The sequence below is a fragment of the Engystomops pustulosus genome, chromosome 1, assembly GCF_040894005.1.
Source record: "Engystomops pustulosus chromosome 1, aEngPut4.maternal, whole genome shotgun sequence".
Taxonomy (NCBI): Eukaryota; Metazoa; Chordata; class Amphibia; order Anura; family Leptodactylidae; genus Engystomops; species Engystomops pustulosus.
In genome coordinates, this window is record NC_092411.1 from 269,213,895 (window position 1) to 269,240,153 (window position 26,259).

Sequence of the window (26,259 nt, forward strand, 5' to 3'; positions counted from 1 at the left end):
ATACAGTCCAAACCCACGTGGAGTATTGCAGCGGCACTGCAAGGGTTAATATAAAACAGAACCCAGGAGCAGGGGATCACTGGGAGTACGGGGGACTCAGTGCTGGGCTGTATAACTTGGGGTCCCCAGGGCAGAGGTGGGCAGCAGCAGGGGAATTACTTCCCTACCTGGTCCTGGATCAGTCCAGCAGTGTCAGGGTTAACCCTGCGCGCCTAGGCCTCAGGCAGCGCAGGGGAGTCCACAGGATGGCGCCTCCAGCAGGATGAAGGGCTGGCTGGAGCGCTGTCACGGTGCCTCCGGTGGTGGGAGCGGCGTCTCAGGCTGCAGGAGAGAGGAGGATCTCCCCGGCAATCGGTACAGCGGCACCGGGCGGCTAGGAGCGGGCCGCCGCGCGGGTCACGTGGCCGGCCGCGGGGAAGCACGGAGGAGCGGCGCGGAGTCCGTAGCCGCCTCCAAAACGGCACCGGAGGACAGCGGCAGGTGTGTGGGGCACCCCTGGGCAGAGGGGAACGGGGACAGGTGAGGGATGGCTGCCTTAGGAGGGAGATGGGGTGTCGGGTGTCGGGAGCTCCGCGGCGCACGTCCTCTCAGTCCGGCATCAGGCCACGCCCCCATTATCAAACTGTCTAAAATTAAAAATGTTCTCGATTGCCCATGTCAACTAGTTATTGGTCATTTGCGAACGAATCGGCACAAAGAGACGGCTCATTCACGTGAACGGTGTGAGCTGCGATGTAAACCCCACCCCTAAACGGCTCACCACGCCCCCTTTAACCCGATAAAATCGGGAGTGGGGTAACTGACTGGCCTGCAGCTCCCAATTATATTTTTAATAGGGAGCCTTTCAGGAGCCAGAAGAGCCGGCTCTTCTTAATGAGCGGAGCCTAATGAGTCAGTTCACTAAGAAGAGCCGGAATTCCTATCACTAATGGCAACCAATTACAGCTCCCTTTTTAAAATATTCATGAGCACTGGTTAAATGAAACCTGAGCTGTAATTGATTTCCATGGGCAACTAAGAACATTCTTACTTTTACTTGCCGCATATAAAAATGATTCAATTATGTTGATTGTATATTACTGGGAATTCCGATTCTTTACTTTAGAAGATACAAATGTCTCCTCCTCTGTTACCTTCCTGCTGTCTGGATCTAAGTTCAGTTCCTCCCCCACGGATCTTCTTGAAGCTGAAACAAAGGGATAAGGGTGATAGTTAAACCATAAATCTAAAAGAGATCGTCAATAGGAAAATTCTACTTATAAAGGATTATACAGAGGGTAGTATAATAATACATTGTTAATTACTGCTCTATATACTCCTTTAAGATGCTGTTTGCCACCATAGGCCAGGCCACCAATCATCAGCTAAGGCAGCAAACTGCTCCAGACAGTGAATTGTAGTGGAAACACCAATTTGTTGTAAAACCTTGTGCTGTATCATGGTCAGATAGAGGCCATGGTCGTGTGGTCATGGTGGTCATCCCTCCAGTGGGAACCTTTTGCATTAAAAATATGGATGTTACCATGTAAGACCCAGACACACATGTGGGACCTGTAGTAAATCTATCACAATTAATAGTTTTGTATTGTACTTTCTTGGATCTCTGAGATCTTGCACTGGGTTCTTCTGGTAGGACCTTATGTAGTAGTCTATCATTGTAAGGGAGGTCTGCCAACCCTTCAAGTAAAAATAGTGATCTGCCCATTGCTAAAAGCAGTAGGTAATCCAAAAATTTTACTATATGGACTCCAGAGCGAAAACTGCTTTTTAAAATGGGATTTTTCTACAAGGCAATGGGATGGGAATAAGTAATGATTACCCAAATGTCGGAATGTAGGTTCCATCAGTTCCAAAGATGTTCACAGATGGCGCTCCACATACCATTTAAAAAAAGTGGAACCCAAGGGTATGAGGCACAGATCACCTACCTTAAAGGAGTTGTATCAAGTGGGCAAGTTTTCCTCTATGCACAGGAAAGGGGATAACAAGATTGTTGCTGAAGGTTCCACTGTTTGGACACATGCCGGTCAACTCCAACAATTTGAAGAATGGGACCCCATTCATCAAAATCCATCATGATAAACTATCTTGTCATTCATGGCCTCCTGCCTTTTAAAATCAACTGTTACAATTATGCAAATGAGCCAGGCATATAGGCATATTACTGAAGCCCCTCTGTGCTCTGGTTTCACAAGATGCTGTTGTACTGTCAAGAACACACCCACAGCCCTTCTGCTCATTAACATAATTGTAAAACTTGATTTTAGAAGGAAGGAGGCCATGGATAACAAATATAAGAATATTACCACAGTCACAGAACCTGGACCTATGATAAGTAAGTGTCTCTGGTTTATTAATGCTGAATTTTGATGGTAAATTTAATTTAAAGGGAACCTGTCAACAGGATTGTCCTTTTTAGTTGATTTTAAATAGGCCTTTATCAGCATTCTGAATCATTTCAGTAGTTTATATAAGTTTAATTCACATTATCTGGCTCCCTGCCAGCAGCATGTGGTGAGTCCCGTGGGAGGGGGTAGCTGTAGCCTGTGTGTTAGTGATGGGTCGATTGTGTACGAGCCAGCCTCTTTCATGTGAATTACGGGAGTTGGCTCCCTGCCCCTAATTGGGGAGCCACACCCCCATTTAATCCGATAAAATTTTGATTAAAAGTGGTGTGGAGAGGGGTGACTGACTGATCTGAGGCTCCCTATTATACATTTACTAGGGAGCTGTTAAGGAGCCAAAAGAGCCATCTCTTATTAGTGAACTGGCTCATTAGACTCAGTTCACTAGTAAGAACTGAACTTCCCATCACTACTGTGTGTGCCTGTGTCTCCTTATGGATTCTTTCTCTACTCCACACCGTCCCCCTCCCTCCCCTGCAAGTTCAATGCACATGACAGTTTTGAGGAGAGAAGACTGACACAGGCACACACAGGCTGCAGGTGCCCCCTGCCCTCCAGGACTCACCACACGCTGCTGGCAGGGAGCCAGGTAATGTGAAATAAACTTATATAAATTATTGAAATAATTCAGAATGCTGGCAAAAGTATTTTTAAAATCAGCATAGCGTTGGCTATTAGAACTTGTTACCAGCTAAAAAAAAATCACATTCCTGATTGCAGTTTTACATAAGTATCTTTGTAGAGCAGCAGCTACAACAGATGAGATGTGGGAGAGACATCAGTGATGTATGGAAAGCCATAAGCTTTGTATATAAAATAGAAAACACAAAGAGAGCTGCGGGGACACCATTTTTATTTCATGGTTTGGTTTCTGAGCAGCATATTGGGAGATTCATGAAAAGCAGCACAAAAGAAAAATGTGGAGCAGTCACCCAAAGCGCTCAATCAGCTTCTAGATCTTATTGCTTTTTAGCCCTTTCAAAAATGTGAACTGCAGTATGATTGGTTGCAATGGACGACGGCTCCTCTACAACTCCATGTGACCTAGCTATCATAAATCTTCCCTTAACAAATATATTTTATGGCTGTAAAGTGATGTCAGGAGAGAGCAACCATGTGCTGCTGCTGTCACTGCTGTATTTTTACTGAATAATCTGCTTCCATTTATTACCTTAAAGGGATTTTCCATGAAAATGGGGTTGGGGTTAGTACAAAAAGGAACACAAACTTACCCCACTCCAGGATACTTCTAGTTTTAGGTCCTGCTCCCCATAGGGATCATGGGACCCACTTTATCCTGACAAGGGGGCATCACTTTCATTTTCCAGGGGACCTCAGTTGGTCCCTGGTTTGAAGATGCTTCTGGGTGTATGAAGCGGGTCCTCTGAAACTTCAGTTTGGGCCCAGCACCCAAAACTGTAAGTAGTGGAGCAACTTAGGAAATATATTCTTAAGGGGGTATGTTCTTTTTTTTTTACCCAGGCCCCCTAGAGATTTTCCATTTTCAAGTTGTTTGTGGGCCTTACCAGCTTGATTTTTTTAAGGCTTTAGGAGCTGCAGTTCCTCAACTCCACCACTATACAAAAGACAGAGCTTCTTCTTCTACCACCGGTTTAACATTAGTGCGTCTAATCAATGTGGGTCTGGGTGTCGGATAAATTAGAGTTTTTCTCGCCTGACTGTCTCATCACTCCGGGCGACTGATTATTTTTTAATTTTATTGAACAATTCATTGTCTCCATAGGTTCAGCTGCAAAGGTAAAGGTGTATTCAATTGGTAATTTAAAACCCGTTATATACCAGAGGCTCCTTACCGGAGTAGAGACCGGAGTAGTCACAATTCCCAGCTCTGCGTCAGGAATTGCAACTAAATCAAAGCTTGAAAGTCTGTTTTCAGGTATATAAACTGTGATAAATCCCCACATTGTTTTATGTGATTCATAAGTATCTCCTTGTATTTCATGTGGGATAACAAAAAGCTGCATTTACTGGCAAACACCCCCAGTGATCTGTAAAGGAGAATAAATCATCTCCTCCATAAACATCCCACTCAATGTACAGATCATTGTGGTATATGTGGTGTGTACAATGTATGGATGTGCAGATGAGAGATACAGGGGCTGATACACTGTCACATCCCCTGTAATATAGACATCCAAGGCTTTTCCGAAGGATTGGACATAAGTGTCTGACTGATGAGAATGTTTCCCGAATGGAGTCTAAGAATTAGGTTCTACTACTGAGAAGTGCCCATAAATGTACCATATGGCTGTTTGTAAGAATCCACACCACCTTTTCATCAATATACAGAACGTAGGGGCACTGGTGAGCCGCGCGTCCTGTCATCAGAAATCTCATAGATATAGGCAAAATTATATATCTCATAGACTGTAAGCTCTTATGTCACCCTCTCATCCCCATAGACTGTAAGCTCTTTTATCACCCCTCATCCTCATAGACTGTAAGCTCTTGTGTCACCCCCTCATCCTCATAGACTGTAACCTCTTGTGTCACCCCCTCATCCTCATAGACTGTAAGCTCTTGTGTCACCCCCTCATCCTCATAGACTGTAAGCTCTTCTGTCACCCCCTCATCCTCATAGACTGTAAGCTCTTGTATCACCCCTCATCCTCATAGACTGTAAGCTCTTGTATCACCCCTCATCCTCATAGACTGTAAGCTCTTGTGTCACCCCTCATCCTCATAGACTGTAAGCTCTTGTATCACCCCTCATCCTCATAGACTGTAAGCTCTTGTGTCATCCTTCATCCTCATAGACTGTAAGCTCTTGTGTCACCCCCTCATGCTCATAGACTGTAAGCTCTTGTGTCACCCCTCATCCTCATAGACTGTAAGCTCTTGTATCACCCCTCATCCTCATAGACTGTAAGCTCTTGTGTCACCCTTCATCCTCATAGACTGTAAGCTCTTGTGTCACCCTTCATCCTCATAGACTGTAAGCTCTTGTGTCACCCCCTCATCCTCATAGACTGTAAGCTCTTGTGTCACCCCCTCATGCTCATAGACTGTAAGCTCTTGTGTCATCCCCTCATCCACAAAGACTGTAAGCTCTTGTGTCATCCCCTCATCCTCATAGACTGTAAGCTCTTGTGTCACCCCCTCATCCTCATAGACTGTAAGCTCTTGTGTCACCCCCTCATCCTCATAGACTGTAAGCTCTTGTGTCACCCCCTCATCCTCATACACTGTAAGCTCTTGTGTCACCCCCTCATTCTCATAGACTGTAAGCTCTTGTGTCACCCTTCATGAACCTTGGGGTCCTTATACATGAATCACACAGGGCTCTATGGTTCATATGACAAGGGATGTAACAATCGATGCTGCAGGGGGACTTGCATGTATATTCCAAATAAATTTAAAAGAAATATCACCTCTCTGGGGGATACACTGTGTAAGCATCTAAAAGCCAAAATGCTTTAAAAACTCCACAAATCATATATAACAATTACACTTATAAAGTGATTCTTAACGTTATTGATGAATATGTTTTCACCTGTAGTAGACAAGTAAAGAAGATAAACTCAGTACAGATAAGTATCATCTTTATAGTGGAGGCAGATAAGCAGCCCACACAGAAAAGCTTAAAAAACCTCCATAAAAGAATGCAACACACAGTTAGTGGTGAATGGAAGGTATGTGGGACACAGAGGTGTAATATAAAATGTATGGTACCAGCAGATGGCAGTAAGTACAGTACTAATATATTATCTATCTACAAGTAGGACATCAGGGGGCACTGCCGTTCCAAATCCCATTTGAAAATAAATAAATAAATAAAATCCCATTTAAAAAATAAATAAATAAATACATCCCCTTTGAAAATAAAGGTGAGATTTATTCAAAGTGTGGCAATTAGTGATGAGCGAGTATACTCGTCCGAGCTTGATACTCGGTCGAGTATTAGCATACTCGGACCGGCTTGTTGCTGGGACGAGTATTTGTGTGAAGAACAACTTGCAGATGTTTCCAAACATCTGCAAGTTGTTCTTCACACATATTGTTCTTCAAATACTATTGCGGAGAACACCGTTCTGCACGCGTGTCTCCGGAACAGATCGCAGATGTTCCCGAACATCTGCAATCTGTTCTGCACTGTGTTCTTTCACTGTGCTCGTTCAGTTTGTAATTTTACTGAAAAATGCTCGGGTCTCCCATTGATTTCAATGGGGCTCGTTACTCGAAACGAGCACTCGAGCATCGGGAAATGTTCGGCTCGAGTAACGAGCACCCGAGCATTTTAGTGCTCGCTCATCTCTAGTGGCAATGTTACAGTAGATTTCCTACAAGTAGATTTCCTACTTGTATGTCCTGGATACTTTGCCTGGACCTAAAGGACGCTGCTAGAGGACCTTTTCACACTGTACTGACTTCTTGGACTACCCTACACTTGGACATGCCTACGCTTGCGATGTACTAGATGAGATTTAGTCTGCATCTATGATTTTTGCAGTGTGATAAGTGTTTGCAAAATTACGTTCTCTCTCTTCATGGTTTTGGAGCAACTATCTACCTATTTATCTCATGTCTATCTATTTTATTTCTATCTATGTATCTACGTCACAGGTGCCCCTGAGACCTATGTCTCGGGTCACAGGCGTGCCCATGCAGCTCTGTGTGCCCCTCCACGCCTGTGGGCTAAATCCCCTCTCCACGATCCAGCGGCAACGCCTGCAGTCCGGCACGCGCCAGCTTTGTGAAATTTAAAGGGCCAGCATGTCGCTAAATAAATATCTCCATAAAAAACTGTGTTCCTTGCCCTATGTATTTATCCTGATTTCCTGTTGTGACCTTGGTTCCATTCCTGACTCTGCTACTCTGCTGCCAGCCCTGACCTTTTGCTCTGCCATTGACCTTGACCCCGTGCTGCCTGTCCCCGACACAAGTCTGTGGCAAAATCACGCCTGTGGAGCGACCTGGTGGTATCCTGCTGCAGCTAGATCAATCTGCTCGGCGGCGGGCTCTGGTGAAAACTGGGTGCCACTTAGACTCTGGTCCCAGGTGTCAGCTTACGTCATTGTCCGCGGTGGTTCAGTGGGTCCACTACCTCTGAATCCTGACAATCTATCCATCTCATGTATATCTATCTATATGGGCATGTACGAAAGCCAACACTTTTCATTCCACTTTTGATACTCCTTGGTCCTTGGCTTGGTCCTTACGCAGATACAAATTGGAAGAAGCGAGCAGCACTTTATTGCTTTAATAAAGATCACCAACTTTTGAATTCTACCTCTGGAGTGCTGCTCGCTTCTTCCAATTTGTATCTATCTAATTTCTATCCATCTATCTATCTATCTATCTATCTATCTATCTCTCTATCTCATATCTATCTATCTCTCTATCTATCTCCTATCTCTCTATCTCATATCTATCTCTCTATCTATCTCCTATCTATCTATCTCTCTATCTATCTATCTATCTCTCTATCTATCTCCTATCTATCTATCTCTCTATCTATCTCCTATCTATCTATCTATCTATCTATCTATCCATCTATCTCCTATCTATCTATCTCCTATCTATCTATCTCTCTATCTATCTATCTATCTCTCTATCTATCTCCTATCTACCTATCTCTCTCTCTCTCTCTCTATCTATCATCTATCTATCTATCTATCTATCTATCTATCTATCTATCTATCTCATATCTATCTATCTCATATCTATCTATCTCATATCTATCTATCTATCTCATATCTATCTCATATCTATCTATCTATCTATCTCATATCTATCTCATATCTATCTATTTATCTATCTATCTATCTATCTATCTATCTATCTATCTATCTATCTATCATCAATGTATCATCTATGTATCTATCTCATATCTATCAGTCTTTCTAGCTATCTATTAGTCTCATAACAGATCTATAGAATAAATACTGTAAAGCAGGCTTTAAGTGCTTACAAAGTTAAAAAAAAACCAAACAAACAAAAAACATTGCTGCCAACATAAGGGTTACCCGAGAAATGAAAAAAAACTTACATTAAAGTTGAGGGTTACAAATATTGATAACACGTCCAAAGAATGTGTTCTAAATATTGATTTGGTGGGCGTCCGACACCTAGCACCCCCTTTAATCAGCTGATAAACAGAACATGGAACCGGAAGGCAACATCGTTGTTCTGTGTGTAGTAGTCAGACCAGGTTGTTGCAGGTTATGTCCCATTCACATGAATAGGATCTCATCTGCAGTGACTTAGTACAGCCACAGAACTGAGAACAGCGCTGTCCACTTTCTGTTTCATTCTCTGTTTGTTCACTGTTCCGTGGGGTGCGCTGGGTATTGGACCCCCATCAATCGGATATTGAGGGCTTATCCTTAGAATAAGTCATTAATATTTTTAACCCAGAAACATGGGTGAAATGACTTAAACATACCCTATTATTAAGGGTGAAAACACACCATTAGAATTCAAAAATCAGGGAAAAGATAACAAATTACTAATGACCTCTAAAAATAATTAGGATTAGTCATCATGCAAAAGACATACATAAAGTAACAGCAAGCTGAACGCAAGACTGTACCATGCTGTCTGTAGATAGGGGGTTTCCTATAGATGTTATCTTTAGCTCCAGAGTCTACAGAAGAGAAAAGGAAAGAATAAAAGGGATGAGAAGACACAGCCTGCAAATCAAAATTCTTAAAGGGATTGTCCAGATGGAAAGAATAAAAAATATACTTCTTTTTTTTTCTCCCAAAACAGCGCCACACTTGTCCAGTGGATGGATCTGGTATTACAGTTCCGCCCCTTTCACTTGAATGGCAATACACAGCCCATGTACAAGAGGAAAGTTTTTTTTTGTTTTGTTTTTTTTTGGGGGGGGGGGGGAATTCCCAATTTTTAAATTTTGCTATAGAAAAATGACAGAACAGTTTCCATTTCTTAATAGTTGAATGTGAAATGAAAGCTGCGTGCCGATTGGTCACTATGGACAATAAAGATATTTTCCCCTTAGTTTCATAAATTTAACCTAATGTTTTCATCCTGAACAACCCCTTTAATTTAACAAAAGAAAGCATGACATCAGTCATATGCTACATTTCATATTAAAGGGGCGATCCACCAAAATTTACTTAATTTTTTTGGAATTTTCACAACTTTCACAAATTCCCCATATAAAGAGGCAGAAGCCAATGTCTACTGTCCATGGCTAAACACGGCCTATGTTTACCACAGGGCCCACAAACACTAGGGGAGGACATTGCTCAATGAAGTACTAGACCTTTCAGCAGTCACCAAGGCTTTGGCCTACTTGTGGGAAATTGATGAAAGCCTCCTCTAAATTTAGACGGAGCCCCCTTTAATGTATACCTGTCTAGAAGGCAGAGCACAAGCAGCCATCATGTGTGACTGAACAGTCTATAGGAGAATATCACAGGAATACAATGACATGTATATGTCACTGGTTTCCTGGGAATTGATATGCTGCCCGCTGCATAAGAAAATGGCCGCCCTGCTGATTTTTAGAGATAGATGTGCTCTAGGAATAGGTTAGTACATGAAGCAAGCATGAGAAGTCAAGAAAGAGCAGCAGGAATAAAGATATCGGTATAGAAAGCTATTATCAAAATGCATCCAATATATGTGTTTAAATGACCTCTCAGACCTTGTTTACATGGCAAGGATTTGCAATTCAGAGATCGATGGTCGATTGTTTAGAAAATGTGGTAAGTTCTACCTCATAAACCTGAGGTAACTTTCAAAAAATAATGCCTTAAAAATTGAAAAAGTTATACTGATCAGCCCCCTGATCCCTCTGGACACAAAAAAAGTGACCACCCACCCAATTCCTGGTCAAAATTGTGACCTTTTTCAGTCATAATTTTGTTATGTATTCTTAGGGATCAGTGATCTTGGAATTAGGAGGGTGAATATGACTCTTTAATTATTATAATTATTTTAAGTCTTTAAAAATAATTCAGCCAACGAAGCCTATAAGCTTTAAAGGGGTTTTCCCACAAAGTAAAGTTAGGCTCTATCCACGGGATAGGGCCTAACTTGCTGATCAGAGGAGGTCTCAGTGCTGAGACCCCCACAGATCACGAAGAAGAGGGGTCTGTCGGATCCCTCACCGCTCTCGTCAGACGGACGCGCATGACTGTTCTGCTCCATCAATCTCTATGGAGCTGACGGGGATCAGTGAGCGCCGCACTCAGCAATCTCCGTCTGCTCCATAGAGATTAATGGAGCAAAACTGACATGCGCGGCCGTCTGTTCCATTATCTGACGGACCCCTCGTTTTCACGTTCTGTGGGGGTCTCAGCACTGAGACCCCCACTGAACAGCAATTTAGGCCCTATCACATGGGTAGGGCCTAACTTTACTTCATGGGAAAACCCCTCTAACTCTATGTATATTTTTTTTCCTGAAGTGTCACAAATTTTTATTAACTTTTACATCAATACAACAAAAAGGATCAACAATAATCACACACATATTAAAATAATAGTAAAAATTCTATGTTTATGAAGGAGACCTCACAAAAAAAGCATTTTCCCGAAATGTTACCACAATTGTTCAATTCCGTGTATATATTTATTTTGATAATAGCTTTTCTTAGTTAGACAAGGTCATATAGAGGAAAAAAGAAAATATCAAATTATACATTCTCTCGGTTTGCTTGTATGTATAGTAAAAACTAACAACAAAATAGTATCACTAAAATAATTTTAAAAAAAAACAACAGAAATAAGAAAAAATATCAGATAATTAACTTAGTATTATTAATTGGAAGTTTAAAGTGTCACTATTGTTACACAGTGATATGGCGGAAGTTTTGATTGCTGAGGGTTCAAGTGCTGAGATCTTGACCTTTCACTGGAATGAGGGGCAAAGGACCTCACCCTAAGGTCAGTTTTCCTTGGTACCAGTCATACAGGTGAGGTTAGTTGTGCACAGGTTTATATGGTTTCTGTGAGCTCATATATCATTCTGCATGGCTCTCCTAGTATCAGCTGTACACAGTAACAGACTGGGGGGTTCCTTGGAACCACTAGGGAAAATTATTTTGGTGGCCCATCCTTCAACATCCCCTATAAAATAGACCCCACCAACCAAATTTGGTTATCTTCTTCTGTATCTATGGGGCCAGCAGGGGCATAACTACAGCGGTAGCAGCCATAGCAGCTGCTATGGGGCCCGCAGTGTTAGAGGGCCCCGGGGACAGATCTGTGTAAGTGTGTAAATGTATATATCGGTACATAACTGTATACATGTGTGAGTATACAATTATGATATAGAGGGGGTAGGGGGGCCCCATTCAGAAGTCTGCTATGGGGCCCCTCCTCTCCTAGTTACACCCCTGGGGGCCAGTATTACCTTAGAGCCAGGACCCACTAGATAAAATTATCCTGAGGGCCCCCTTTATATCATCCCCTAATAAATAGACCCTACAAGCCTCCAAATCAGGTTGTCTTCTCCTGTATCTATGTCCATTCTTTGCTTAGAGCCTGGACCCTCCGTAGGGTCCTCTGCTTCTCTGTCGAGTCAGTCCAACACTGTCAGTAAATACACAATTTGAGGGACATGGTTCCTAACTGAGGCCCTTAGCCCCTTCATTTTAGAGGTCCTGAGGATTTTATATCCATCCTGCAACCAATCAAAACTTGTCAGAATAAACAGTAGTAGTTTTAGGAACGTTCTGTGCACATATCTAAGTTTCTTGTTAGTGGTCACATGGTGGACCTGAGCATGTGCCTACCTGGGACATGGAAATGTCTAGGCGCCTGTTGATAAGAAGAAGATGACGTAGATTTGGTGTCTGAGCACATGGATAAGCTTGGAGTGCTCCGCCCACTTTCACTGCCTCCAATGGGAAAAGCAAAGAGAGTAAATAAAACCAAAGTTCCAGAATTGGTCAAATCATTGATCAGATCTTCTCTTTGTGACACAGAATGGATGGGAACTGAGGACAAACACAAACTAACACGAAAAGATAGACTGTTTTTGTTTATGTATCAGATTTCTATTTTTACCGCCAAAATGTAAAAAGAAAGACTTCACTCAAAAAATCCTCCTACATCAACCTACCATGGGGTTCCAAAATAACGAGGCTCCCAAATACGTTGTGTATAAATTAAAGGTTATTGTCCAAACTCTAAATGAATTCCCAAGATCTATGACCCATATCTGGAAATGTTACCCATTTTTCCTTTAAAAATTTCAAAGTAACGATCACAACATCATGTGGCAGTAATAAATATATGTTGATGTAGTCAAAGTAAGTTTTAAAGAGCCCTGCATCTGTGTGATATCACATGACCAGGGACATAACGAGCCGTGCACTCGTGTGACATCACATGACCAGGGACATAATGAGCTGTGCACCTGTGTGACATCACATGACCAGGGACATAATGAGCTGTGCACCTGTGTGACATCACATGACCAGGGACATAATGAGCTGTGCACCTGTGTGACATCACATGACCAGGGACATAATGAGCTGTGCACCTGTGTGATATCACATGACCAGGGACATAACGAGCCGTGCATTCTTGTGACATCACATGACCAGGGACATAATGAGCTGTGCACCTGTGTGACATCACATGACTAGGGATATATCGAACCATGCACCATGTGTGACATCACATGACCAGGGACATAATGAGCTGTGCACCTGTGTGACATCTCATGACCATGGACATAACGAGCCATGCACTCGTGTGACATCACATGATCAGGGATATAACGAATCGTACACCTATGTGACATCACATGACTAGAGATATATCAAACCATGCACCTGTGTGACATCACATGACCAGGGACATAACGAGCTGTGCACCTGTGTGACATCACATGACCAGGCACATAACGAGCAGTGCACCTGTGTGACATCACATGACTAGGGATATAATGAACCATGCACCATGTGTGACCAGGGACTGTTTTTTATCCACAGGAAGTAAAGAATGAAGCTTCCTATAAAATGACAGCAAGCAGAGATCTAGAAAACTGTGAGGAATTGATGTATTTATTGGAAAACTGTATAACACAAACAATATCAATTATTTGCTGAAATATCCCTTTTACTTATTCACTATCCAGTAAATTTGAAGAGCTAAATGAGAAAGCCTTGGCAGCAGTGGAGATATACAATAAAATTAATTATTACTGATTAATTAATTATTTAAATTAGGAAAAACTAAATTATATTCAAGGGAAACATTCCCTATGAGCAGAAAGGTCCTCTTACACAAACCTTCATTGTTCTAAAATAAGACAATTCAGAGAATAAATATCTTACTAGATTGAATTTATATGTTTCCATGGTACCAGACTACAAAGCTACCCTGTGTAGTCTGAACTTGTAGTTATAGTTATATTTCCTTCCACTTGTCCCCCAATCGAGCAGAGCTTAGGCAGCACCCACTCAGACATAGGTAATCCTGAGCAGGAAGAACTGGAAAGAATCATGTATAAGTGTGGAAGTTGTGAGAATACTATGTATATTACGGACAGAGGCCGGGAGCTCTATACAGACATGTAGTTAGGTTATCCTTTACCCAGGACATACATATACTCAAATCTCCTCTATATTCAAGATAAAAGTGACAGGGGGTCTCAGGGTACAAGACGTTCCATCATTTCTATTTCATGAAAGTAATGTGATGGACATCCACATATGTGCCCAAACAGTAGCACTAAACTAGTAGCCTGGACTAGACATACATTATCTCCTGACACTGATTTATAATCTCTACATTGTGACAAAATAACCTATTAAAGATAATAGAGAGGACGAATGAAACAATGGAAGAGAACGATATAGGATGGGAAGATCCTGCACACTTTATAAAACAACATATAATAACAATCTCTTAATATTAGCTAAAAGTCTTAACTCCTGCCTTACCCAGTTCTTGCTGACTTTGCAGTTTACATTGAAACTCTGTTTGTTCAGATTGGCTTCTCTCTCTATGCACAAGCCCACCAAAACTACTAAAGAGAACCTGTCATCAGATTTTAGCCTAGTAACCTAATGACTGGTCAGGCTACATTCAAAGCTCGTTTTGTGAGTACATTCAGCAAATATATCTCAGGAAAGCTCCCAAAGTATACATAGCCATATACTGGTACATGGGTGCATCCTTTTTGCCTCTGTCTGCACTTAATAGGTAGACCCATGTTGTTAGGTTTCCTTTAAGGTAGATCCGGTGGCAGGTTCATTTAATCTATAGTAGGATGACCCTTTTTAAGGCTAATCCTTTAGTACCCTGTATCTTTTATAATTTTTAATTGCACTAATATGCTAAATTACCAAAGAGGCTACTCCATGTCCCAGTAGCCTCTTGCGATCCGCCTACCAAGCCATCTTCAGCATGCAGCTCCTTGTAGCTGCGCACACTCGTCTGCAAAGCCGAGCTCCGCACATGCGCAGTAGCTCCAGCTTAGGAGGCAAGAACAAGCAGCTGCGGATCTGCGCATGCTCAGAACCCGACTTCGTTGACGGTGAGCACAGCTCCGAGGAGCTGTGCGCTGAAGATGGCTTTGTAGGCGGATCACAAGGGGCTACTGGGGTTTGGCGTACCCACACTGTGTAGCCTCAGCTCCAACTACTCCACTCCCCGGTAGCCTCTTTGGTAAATTTGCATATTAGGGCAATTAAAAATTATAAAAGATACACGAGACTAAAGCATTAGGGCTATCCTACTACAGAGTAGATTAGAACCTGCCTTAATAGGTAGATCCGTGGTGGTAGGAACGAAACAGCAGGCTACCTTTTTCCATCCTGCCCCCTTCTGCTAAGCAATTTATATGCTTAGCATAGCCCATAATAGACTATGGGGGGGGGGGGAGGGGCAGATGCAGTATTTTTCCTCCAATGCTCTTAATCTCAGGGATGTCCCCAGTGATTAAACTGTCCATATAAGGGCAGTGACATCACTGGGTAAACACCCTGATCATCGGCAGCAGCCAATCACCTTTCAGTGGGCTGGGGGGAGGTGGAGGAGCAGGAGGATGTGTCCAACTGTATGAGAATACAGTGGGATGTATCTTCTGTACCTCTGTTTTAAGAACATGGTGGAAATCCTCCTGATGTATCCTTACAGCGGAGGGACACAAAAGCGAAGTGAACCCAGCCTTATCTGTAGCTTATCACAAAGCAAACATGTTTTCATCAAAAATGTCTTAAGTGACACTTAATTATGCAGGGGGCGGTTGACCAAGTCATCCAATTTTGGACTCCCTCCTTGAATCTCAATGTTTACCCTCCTCCCATCAACTCATGTAGTCGCCTTGCCCTTTTCAAACCTCTTGCCTAAGTGCATAACAGAGGCTTCCTCCTGGCTACGGATATTCACTCGGAACAGTTGAGCCCAAAGTGTCTTTATACACATATATGGAGGTGGAAAGAAACATTTGTCAGCTGTTTACGCAAGAGATTTGTAAGGCGCTGGTGACTATGCGAGAAGAAGAAAGGAGGGTAGACAGGTGGATGCAAAGAGGGATTAGCGGGTATGGCCCCATTACTGTAGGACAACCTTGGAATAACTAAAAAACAAAGAGGCTAAACCCCTTTGATGTTCTAGAAGACTAATTCCTATGACTAACCCAATGTGAGTTCTTGCTAGTCACATATACATGGAGACTTTCCGGGTTTAGTCATTAGAGACGATGGAACACGTGAGATGTGGGTTTAGATGGAACTTAAGATATTTTATGGTTAAAATGATAATAACACAAATAGAGACAGGAAAACTAAAGTACCTTGTCATGCATCACCAACAAGACAAAACAAAATGGCCGCCCAGACTACAGGAATCACATCACAAAGGCATTCCTGTCCTTACCTTTGAAGAAAGGGATGTAATGATGCCTGAATGTAGATGTGGGGCTTGTATGTTGGGAGAGGGAGATGCAGCTACTGGTACCGAAAGGATCAGTACCAGCTGATAAGGCAACAGAAAAGGAAATTAATAGAATGGTTTAGTTCCATGGTGGAACTCATGCAGAATCGACAGCAAAGATACATTGCTAAGCATCAAAAATAATAGAAGCAAATGTTTTTTTGCAGATTTCCCGTTGCATGAGTTCATGCACCAGTATTTGCTTGGCTCGATATACAATGCGTTCAATGGAACTGAATGTTGTTTAGTTTCTTCAAAGACCAAGCAATGGATGTAAAGGCCACGGACACATTGACTGGTTCCTTACCCACTCCGGAAACTCATCGGTTAACAGAACCTACAACATTCATCACATAGCCTACATAAATAGAACATGCTATCCTATATATCCAAGATAATCCGGGGATGGAACAATTTGGAACGTCAAATTGTCCATAATGTTCCGAACCATAAAGTAAACTACCTTGTGTCTAGGACCTCTGTTTGTAAATTTACAAAATGACACAAAATTCTCTTGTAAAACTGGAGCATCTAATCATTAATATATGTGAAACAATTTGGGACATCTAAAAAAAATTACAAAAAATTTCCTTGAAATGTATATCAATCCGGAGTGTGTAATCATCCATGATAAAGTTTTGAGGTAATCTGGAGGTGGAACAATTTGGAACAACTAAAAGTCTATTATGTTTTAGTATCTAATCTAATCATCTAATCTTCCATGATATTACAGTAATTTGAAGCTGATTTGGATGTGGAACAATTTAGAACATCTAATTAACCATGATGTTCCAACAGGACTGAGCTAATCTGGAGGTGAAAAAATTTGGAACATTTGATCATCCATTGGTTATCCAATGGTTTCGAGCCAATCTGGAAGTGGAACAGTTTGGAATATCTAATCATCATTAATGTTCCTCTAGTTATGAGCTGTTCTGGAGATATAACAATGTGGAACTTCTACTCATACTTAAAGTTTCACTAGTCGTGAGCTGATATGGTGGTGGAATAATATTGAACATCTAATCACTCTTGATTATTCAATGATTTTGAACTATTCTGGAAGGGGCACAATTTGAAATATCTATCCATTTATTATACTGAAATAGGACTAAGCTAAATTAGAAGTGGAACACTTTGGGAAATCTAATCATCCATAACGTTCTAGAAGTTCTGACGTGACCTCAAGGTGGAACAATTTGGAACATCTAATCAACCAAGATGTTCCAATAGGCATGAGCTAATATCAAAGGGGAAAAATATTAAATATCTAAAAAAAAAGGTGCGACAATTTGGAAGATTTATTTGTTTATTATGTTTCAGTCCAAAAAGGACCTTGTCCTATCAACAGGACATACAATTACCTGGTTATTAGCATTTCATGTTAAGTATCTAGTGTATAAATTGTTTTGTTTCCTGCAGGTATCCACTGGTTTAGTGTCTGAGCCACAGTTGGTGTTCAGCATTATGAGGTCAAGTCTTATTTATCCAACATATTTGCCCTGGTGGCTCTCAAATGAATCACACAAGAACTAAAATGTGAACTAACATTCCACTAAGACATCAAGGAGATGACCTCCTACCCTATACCTTACCCCAGCCTCAGCTCACCAAATAATAACCCACACTCTTCATGGTAACCTTCCTTACAGCGCTGCTGCAAATTATCCACAGAACAACAAGTGGTCCATGGTCAACTCATGGCAAATGTAGAAAACTTAACCATATTGTACATTCCATTGATTGTAGTTGATGTGTATGATACTTCTTATGAAAATCTATAAAAACCTTCACCTGCGGTTTACATCTGCAAAAGATCCTATTACTGAACACCAAGTACTGTATACAAAAATCCATATACAACTAACTCTAAAAAGAAAATAATAATAATTTAATTGTAATTCAGAACGGTGGTCATCCAACCAGAAGAATCCAAAGCAAGTAAAAAATACCACTTACAATCACCAAAACCAGGGACCTCTATTTTTAGGTGTAAGTTGACAGGAAATGGTGGAAAATGAGGGTGTGATAAAAAAATAGTGTAAATATATAGCAATGCATAATAAAATAGGAATTAGATAAAATAGTGCACCAAGACCAGTGCAAAAGCTAACACTGTGAAAGTGTCTATATATATCATCCTCATGGGCAGCACCAAGTTTAGAAATTTTATCCAGCTAGTTCATAAAAGTTTACGTACACAAATAGTCTTCAAATTTCAGATTTTACAAGTTCAGCCCAATCCTCATGGGCGGGGTTAACCTCCACTTAACTCCTCTTAATGGACCCTGATATACAAAATGATGATGATGAGGAGACCTGACCCTTTCTATCTGCTTTCATCCACTATGTTTTTATGACTATTACACTTATGTACTGTTTCGTATTATCCTTTGATACTAGTTCTAGAATAGCTAATGTGATCACAATGAAAATATTAGCACAGTGATGGAGACAGAATGTCAAAGGTCGTTCCATTTACCTGTCCGGCTGTAATGCTGCGGTGAGTGAGATGTTGGTGTGTACCGTCCATAGCCAACGGACCCGGTGGAGCTTGGACTGGACGCCCTGTAGTGTTTTAATGACCGATCATCCAGATCTCCCTTAAAATCAAAAAAGAGTTGATTATTACTAAATCATCCATCACACCTCATTGCAACATGTTTAATAATATAATAATAGAATACAGAAAAGTACATTGGACAGACATAAGGACAAACTACATGACAATGTATATTCGTATAGTAAAGTGTAACTAATCCTTTGAAGCTTATTTTTAATTTCAGTCATGAATAATGTGGTTATAATAGTAAACTTTGCAATAGACTTCATTAAAAAAAAAGTTTCTGACTTTTTTATGCTTCTTTCTCCTGCAGCGAGAAGTGTATTTGAAAGCCTTCTAAGCCTTCTATATCCACTTCAGACAGATACAATTTCTAAATATTCACTAAGTTTGTACCTAGAGAATATTTCCTTTGATGATTCATCTATTCGGGGACAGTCTGTAAGGAGATAAGTCATTAGACACTTTATCAGGTTCCTTTATCTCTCAGCTGTCAGTGGATACAGGACAGAAAGCTTATTTACACAAACTCCTTAAATAACGAAGAAAGGCAGTGGAAAAAGACGGACACAGGAACAGATTTCTTTAATAAAGTATATTACAAAGTTTACTATAATCATCTGCACTATTCATTTATGAAATTTTGCATATAGTACTCTCTGATATGGCTATTCAAAACTATTAATAAAATAATATTATATCAGTATCATTATAATTAATATTATATTCATATACCCTAATGGCCCCGATTTGGCCAAAGTTTAGAGTAGCAACAAAGCTCTGGAGCAACTGCCCTTTGCTCTGGAGGACCTGCCCTTTCCATTGTTTAAAATGGACAACGTGTCATACCTCATTTCTCCTGTGGGGGCACTTCAGGAAAACTAAAAACTCATAGGTTTCCCTATAAACTGCAGCCATTTACTGGATGTACGCTCAATGCATAACCAGAAGACCCCTTTAATGTCCAAAGGTAGACAACGTCTTTAAGAAAACTGGCCTTAAGGAGAAGTTTCCATGAAATCAGTTCAAGTATGTTGATGACCCTCAAAGATAACATCCCTGTCACTGTAATTTCCAACAAGGGGTACGTATCTAGTTGTCCTGCTATCCAACTAGCATTGACTAGACTATTTAGAGGGCATCCCAGTTAAAGGGGTTGTCCAGAGATTGAAAAACATTTGTCTTCCAAAAACAGCGCCACACCTGACCATGGTGTGTGCAGGTATTGCAGCTCAGCTCTAGAGAAATGAATGGAACTTAGTTGCAATACCACACACTACCCATGGTCAGGAGGGGAGCTGTTTTTGGAAGAAAGCAGCCATGTTTTTCAATCTCTGGACTACCCCTTTAAGGACAAAGTAACTACAGCCTACTCTATTAGCTGTAATATATATCAGATCAAAGAGGAAGTGATACCCCAGACATAGATCTTTATATTAAAATCTTCATGTCTCTCATCTGGGGTCCAATGGATTATTATTTTTCACCAAAAAATTACATGGAATTAGGTTTATGACAGCTTTGTCATGAAATGTATGGAAATAAAACATCAAATAAATAACACAAAATATATTTTCAAAAATTATACTATTTAAAAAAAAAAGTGGCCATTTACCTCTGTGGGTGTAGGGGAGAACAACTGAGGTGACTGCAAACAGCAACACAAAGTAAGGAAATTAGTGAGCGGGTTCAATGCAATGGAAATAAGAGCTGTTAGCATGCATATATCTACAGGCATTCAATATGTAAAATATGATGCAATAATATAGGATGTAAGGATGTAAGGAAGTAAAATTGACTCACCATCATAAACTGCAGACAGTGCTAGGTATAGCCCCTGGAGATCTGTGTAGTCATACTATTGGGCATGTAGTAAGTAGCAGCAGGGCTTTAAAAAGTGAATTTTAATCAAGATTTTAAGCTCTCTATTAAGTGTTCTGGGCGGGTCTTTCATCTCGAAGAGCTTTCTCCTCGGCAAAGAGCTGTTCCATAGATCCTCCTCTCTGCTCTGAGTGACTGCTGTGGGTATCCAACCAAAATCAAGATACAGTTGCAACTCCTAGCAGAGGGGAGGGGCTGCGCAGCAGCACAGGGCAGAGAGCAGAAAGCTCTTCAGGCTGAAAGATCCACCCAAAGCCCAAGGAAAAGCTGCAGCACTAGATTTTAACTTCACTTTCACAGTCCTGTGACAAATAACAATATACACAAAGATAGGATTACACAGATCTCCAGGGACAATACCTAACAACGTCTGCAGCTGATTTATTAAAACATTTCCATAAGGAATAACAGAGGAATGACACTACGTGTGACAGCTGCAGCTGACCAGTGATGGGAGATGTGATGCCAGTCATATGGCAGCTGTCACATGCTGCCCATATGTACAGAGGCGGATTTAACTCTTAAAGGACATCTACCACCAGGATGAAGGATTGTAAACCAAGCACACTGAAATACTGGTGTGTGCCCCCCTCTGGTAGGATCTTCTTTTCTTTCACCCTCTTAGGGCCTTATTTTTATTGAAAAAAAAGTTTTTTTTTTAAATTAAGCAAATTAACCTGAGGGGATCTGTGCTCCATAGATGTCAATGGAGCCTGGAGCCCCTCAGGTTCATTTGCATAATTTTTAAAACCTTTATTTCTTAAAAATAAGGGCATAACAAGCTACAAGAAGAGCGGATCCTGGATACTGGTGGTAGATGTCCTTTAAGAAACCAAAGCAGTAGCTTGGGGTCACAATGATCTTGGGGCTTCTTAAACGAAACCTACCATTTGATTTGATGCATTATGAAGCAAACATACCTTGAGAATGCTGTAGCTACACTGATGCAGGATCATATCTTGGTTAATCCCTGAGCTGAGTGGTTTTAATGATAAAGAGAGTTCTTCTCTGCAGGAGACAATGATGCAATCACTGTTCTCCCTGCTAGACAGAATAATCAATTGCTGCACCATCCCCCAGCTGCTGTGTATGAGTGATCCAGCTCAGGTTGATTAGTCATGCTTGACTAAGCACCATTTGTAATTACAAGCTGAGTGTTCATCGAGGCAGCCAGTTTGACCCAGCTTTCCCAAGGTCCTGAATGTTATATCTTTTTTTTCAGCAAAACCACTCAGCTCAGGGATTAACCAAGATATGATCCTGCATCAGTGCAGCTACAGCAGTCTCAAGGTATGTTTGCTTCATAATGCATCAAATCAAATGGTAGGTTTCCTTTATGAAGTCAATACATTGTAATGCAATGGAAGAACAGGGAGCAATAGACTCCCTGCCCTGCCATTGGGAGTGGGGCTATGCACCCAGGGCTCTAAATTTTACATACAAGGAAATAGTGTCTTAGTTACTAATCCAAATAAGACGCAAGTTAGAAAACAACTAAAATGCTGCACCTATAAAACAGTGTCAGGGAATACATCATTTTATTGAAGCATTTTGTTTCCAGCATGTGAAATAATGGTGGTCTGGAAGGAATGAAAGATAAACGGTGAAAATAGCGATGTTTGATGCCTTCTGCGGTGGGAGGGAAGTTTCTGCTGGAAAAGCTCCAATGTTCATTTTTAGATTATTACATTTGGCTACTTATTATACACTTATATTACAACAAAGGATGTGGTTCGACTCTTTGTTTTCACAACAAATATTTATACGGGATAAAACACAAAATGACTGTATAAATGTTGCTGACTGCGGGTCTTACAGGCTCCACGCACCGAGAAGCCCATAAATCATGGCTATCACATCCGTTTATAAAGCCAAACAATCTCCAAAATATGTGGGAATAATACATACAAGTCCACATAAGAAGGTCCATATATATAGACCAGTGATGGTGAACCTTTTAGAGATCGAGTGCCCAAAATGAGACCCAAAAAACTCTAGCTTTTCCCAAAGTGCCAACATGGCAATTTAGGCAGTAACAAACTTATTGCTACCAGAATCTTTGAGCTCCAATCCGACCCTGTCCACACCTTTTCACTCTTCGGACAGGACCAAACAGCACAGGATGGGTCACTTTAAAGTAGCACTACTTGGACTGCCTGAGAAGATGCCATGTCTGGAAAACTCTGTGCTTGGGAGACAGCCCGTGTGCCCACAGAGAGGCCTCCGAGTGCCATCTCTGGCACCAGTGCCATAGGTTCGCCACCACTGATATAGACAATATTGAGCAACTCATCCAGTACCACTGAGAGGTGCCTAAAAGAAGGGGTGTTCTCCTGATTCTGGAAGAGTAGACCGATCCCCTGCAACTAATAGGGATCAAGGTAATTTATTGATGACAAGGGCACTTTATCTCTTGCTTATATCCCTAAAAAGGGTCCGGAGTTCATGGTAAAGGCCCCATTTATAAGTGGGCGTGTCAGACTACATATATTAGTGTGGTCAAGGAACAAAGGGGTGTGGGCTGGTAACAAAAAGTCACCCCCACCAGATTGCACTCTTTCAAATTTTTACTGCTCATGAGATGAGTATGCTTAGGGACTAGAGATGAGCAGACCCGTGTTACCCATGGCCAAATGTAGCCATGACTAGTTTCTAGGGACGTCCGTTGCCAGATTAATAATAATAATAATATTAATAATAATTCTTTATGTATATAGCACACACAGATTACGCAGCGCTGCACAGAGCTTGCCAAATCAGTCCCTATCGCCATGGGATTCACAATCTAATCAACCTACCAGTATGTTTTGGAAGGTGGTAGGAAACCGGAGGACCAGGAGAAAACCCACGGAAACACAGAGAGAACATACAAACTCTTTGCAGATGTTGACCTGGGTGGGACAATATGTCCGGGTCAAGCAGCCGACACTGAACCCAAACGTCAGGTCTGCTAATCTTTTTAAGGGACCAAGGGACATTATAATTTAAAGGGCTTTTCCCACGAAGGCACGTTAGGCCCTATCCACTGGATAGGGCCTAACTTGCTGATCAGTGGCAGTCTCAGTGCTGAGACCCCTTCTCAGACTAATGGAGCAGACGGCCGCGCATGAGCGTTCTGCTCCATTAATCTCTATGGATGTGACGGAAATTGCTGAGCGCAGCGCTCACAGACCGTCAGCTCCATAGAGATTAATGGAGCAGAACGGTCATGCGCAGCGAGAGGATGGTCTGACCCCTCCTTTTCGCGATCTGCGGGGGTCTCAGCACTAAGACCCCCACTGATCAGCAAGTTAGGCCCTATCCCGTGGATAGGGCCTAACGTGCCTTGGTGGGAAAACCCCTTTAAGATCAATCAGCTGTAGGCATTTATTAAATTTGGGAAAGTTTTCCAAAATTGGACGAATATTCTGTAATGTGACGTATGTGACAGTTACTGTATTGTGCTGTTCTTTATTTTGACTAAATGAATAATTTAACAATTATTACCAAGAAAAGATATTTTCACCTGGAATTATTTGGGGAAATAAAACAGTGCTATGTGGGGGCAGTAGTAGGGACTATAGGGGTTCATTGGGTCATGTTCATTAGACCCTAAAGGAACAATCCAGTCACAGCTTATTCATTGAATTATACCTTGTGCAGGACCTGAAGGGAGGAGCAGGACTCTAGGAATACAATGAGAATGAGTCCTGCTCCTCCCATCAGACCCTGCACCATGTAGTATTCAATGAATCAGCTTTCCCTGGAGTTGTCCACTTTCAGCATATAATGGATATTGTTTATGTAATGAAAAGTTGTGAAAAGTAATCAAGAATTTTCCAATATACTTTCTGTATCAATTACTCACGGTTTTCTAGATCTCTGCTTGCTGTCATTCAAAAGGAAGCTTCATTGTCTACTTCCTGAGGATAAAGACCGATCCTCGGTCATGTGATGTCACACAGGTGCACGGCTCGTTATATCACATAGCTGTGATTATTCTTTGTGATATAACGAGCCGTGCACCTGTGTGACATCACATGACCAAGGACAGATTTCTATCTACTGGAAGTTCACATAGAAGCTTCCTATACAATGTCAGCAAGCAGAGATCTAGACAACTGTGAGGAATTGATACAGAAAGTATATTGGAGAATTGTATAACTTTTCATTACACAAACAATATTACATATTGGCTGAAAGTGGATGGCCCCTTTAAGTTCTGATGTTATCTCGGACCTACACTTTGCCAACTCCATCATCCATTGGTTATGATACAATATAAATAAACCGGTTCCAGTACCTCCCCATAACTATGTCTGTCGTCTGATGAGTAACTGATGTAGGGAGAGTAGGAGATCATATCAGGACGGTCAATATTATAGATGGCTTTACTTTTGGGAAGAGCCGCCAAATCCTTGTAGTCAATGATCTCATCTCCAAGTTTTGCCTAAGAAAGAAAGATAAGAAAGAAACGAAAGACAGGTAAGAGCAGAAAACAGAGCAGGAAAAAAACGGTGAAACAGAGGCCAGGGAATGACTTACTGTGAATTTGTCTAGTAATTTCTGCTGCTCTATATGAGTGCAGGACATTATAGAGGAAGAGGAACTGAGCTCTGGGATGTACAGCTTTATGTGATTTGGACCTAAATTTCAGAGAATAATGGTGGACTATATCCACTGGAGGAGACTGTCAATCACTATGTGTGGGTGGTATAATCAGGACTCTCCCTGTCAATCACTGTGTGTGGGAGGAGCAATCCGGACTATCACTGTCAATCACTGTGTGTGGGAGGAGCAATCAGGACTATCACTGTCAATCACTGTGTGTGGGAGGAGCAATCAGGACTATCACTGTCAATCACTATGTGTGGGTGGTATAATCAGGACTATCACTGTCAATCACTGTGTGTGGGAGGGGTAATCAGGACTCTCCCTGTCAATCACTGTGTGTGGCAGGGGTAATCAGGACTCTCCCTGTCAATCACTGTGTGTGGGAGGGGTAATCAGGACTCTCACTGTCAATCACTGTGTGTGGGCGGGGTAATCAGGACTCTCACTGTCAATCACTGTGTGTGGGCGGAGTAATCAGGACTCTCACTGTCAATAACTGTGTATGGGAGGAGCAATCAGGACTCTCACTGTCAATCACTGTGTGTGAGCGGGGTAATCAGGACTCTCACTATCAATCACTGTGTGTGTGGGTGGAGTAATCAGGACTCTCACTCTCAACCTCTGTGTGTGGGAGGGGTAATCAGGACTCTCCCTGTCAATCACTGTGTGTGGGTGAAGTAATCAGGACTCTCACTGTCAATCACTGTGTGTGGGAGGGGTAATCAGGACTCTCACTGTCAATCACTGTGTGTGGGTGGTATAATCAGGACTATCGCTGTCAATCACTGTGTGTGGGAGGAGCAATCAGGACTATCACTGTCAATCACTGTGTGTGGGAGGAGCAATCAGGACTCTCACTGTCCATCACTGTGTGTGGGTGGGGTAATCAGGACTGTCACTGTCAATCACTGTGTGTGGGCGGGGTAATCAG

The 26,259-nt window shown here is 41.7% G+C and overlaps 1 protein-coding gene across 1 annotated transcript in view; it reads right to left on the reverse strand.

Annotated features, from left to right (window-relative positions):
• ABLIM2 (actin binding LIM protein family member 2) overlaps positions 1–26,259 on the reverse strand; it is a 94,256-nt gene that overhangs the window by 24,141 nt on the left and 43,856 nt on the right. The window contains exons 10-15 of the mRNA XM_072126138.1: positions 25,018–25,164; positions 18,774–18,894; positions 16,235–16,333; positions 12,136–12,240; positions 8,959–9,012; positions 1,134–1,186 (exon numbers count right to left, since the gene is read on the reverse strand). Of these exons, the coding sequence (XP_071982239.1) occupies positions 1,134–1,186; positions 8,959–9,012; positions 12,136–12,240; positions 16,235–16,333; positions 18,774–18,894; positions 25,018–25,164 (579 nt within the window). The remainder of the gene's footprint in view (positions 1–1,133; positions 1,187–8,958; positions 9,013–12,135; positions 12,241–16,234; positions 16,334–18,773; positions 18,895–25,017; positions 25,165–26,259) is intronic.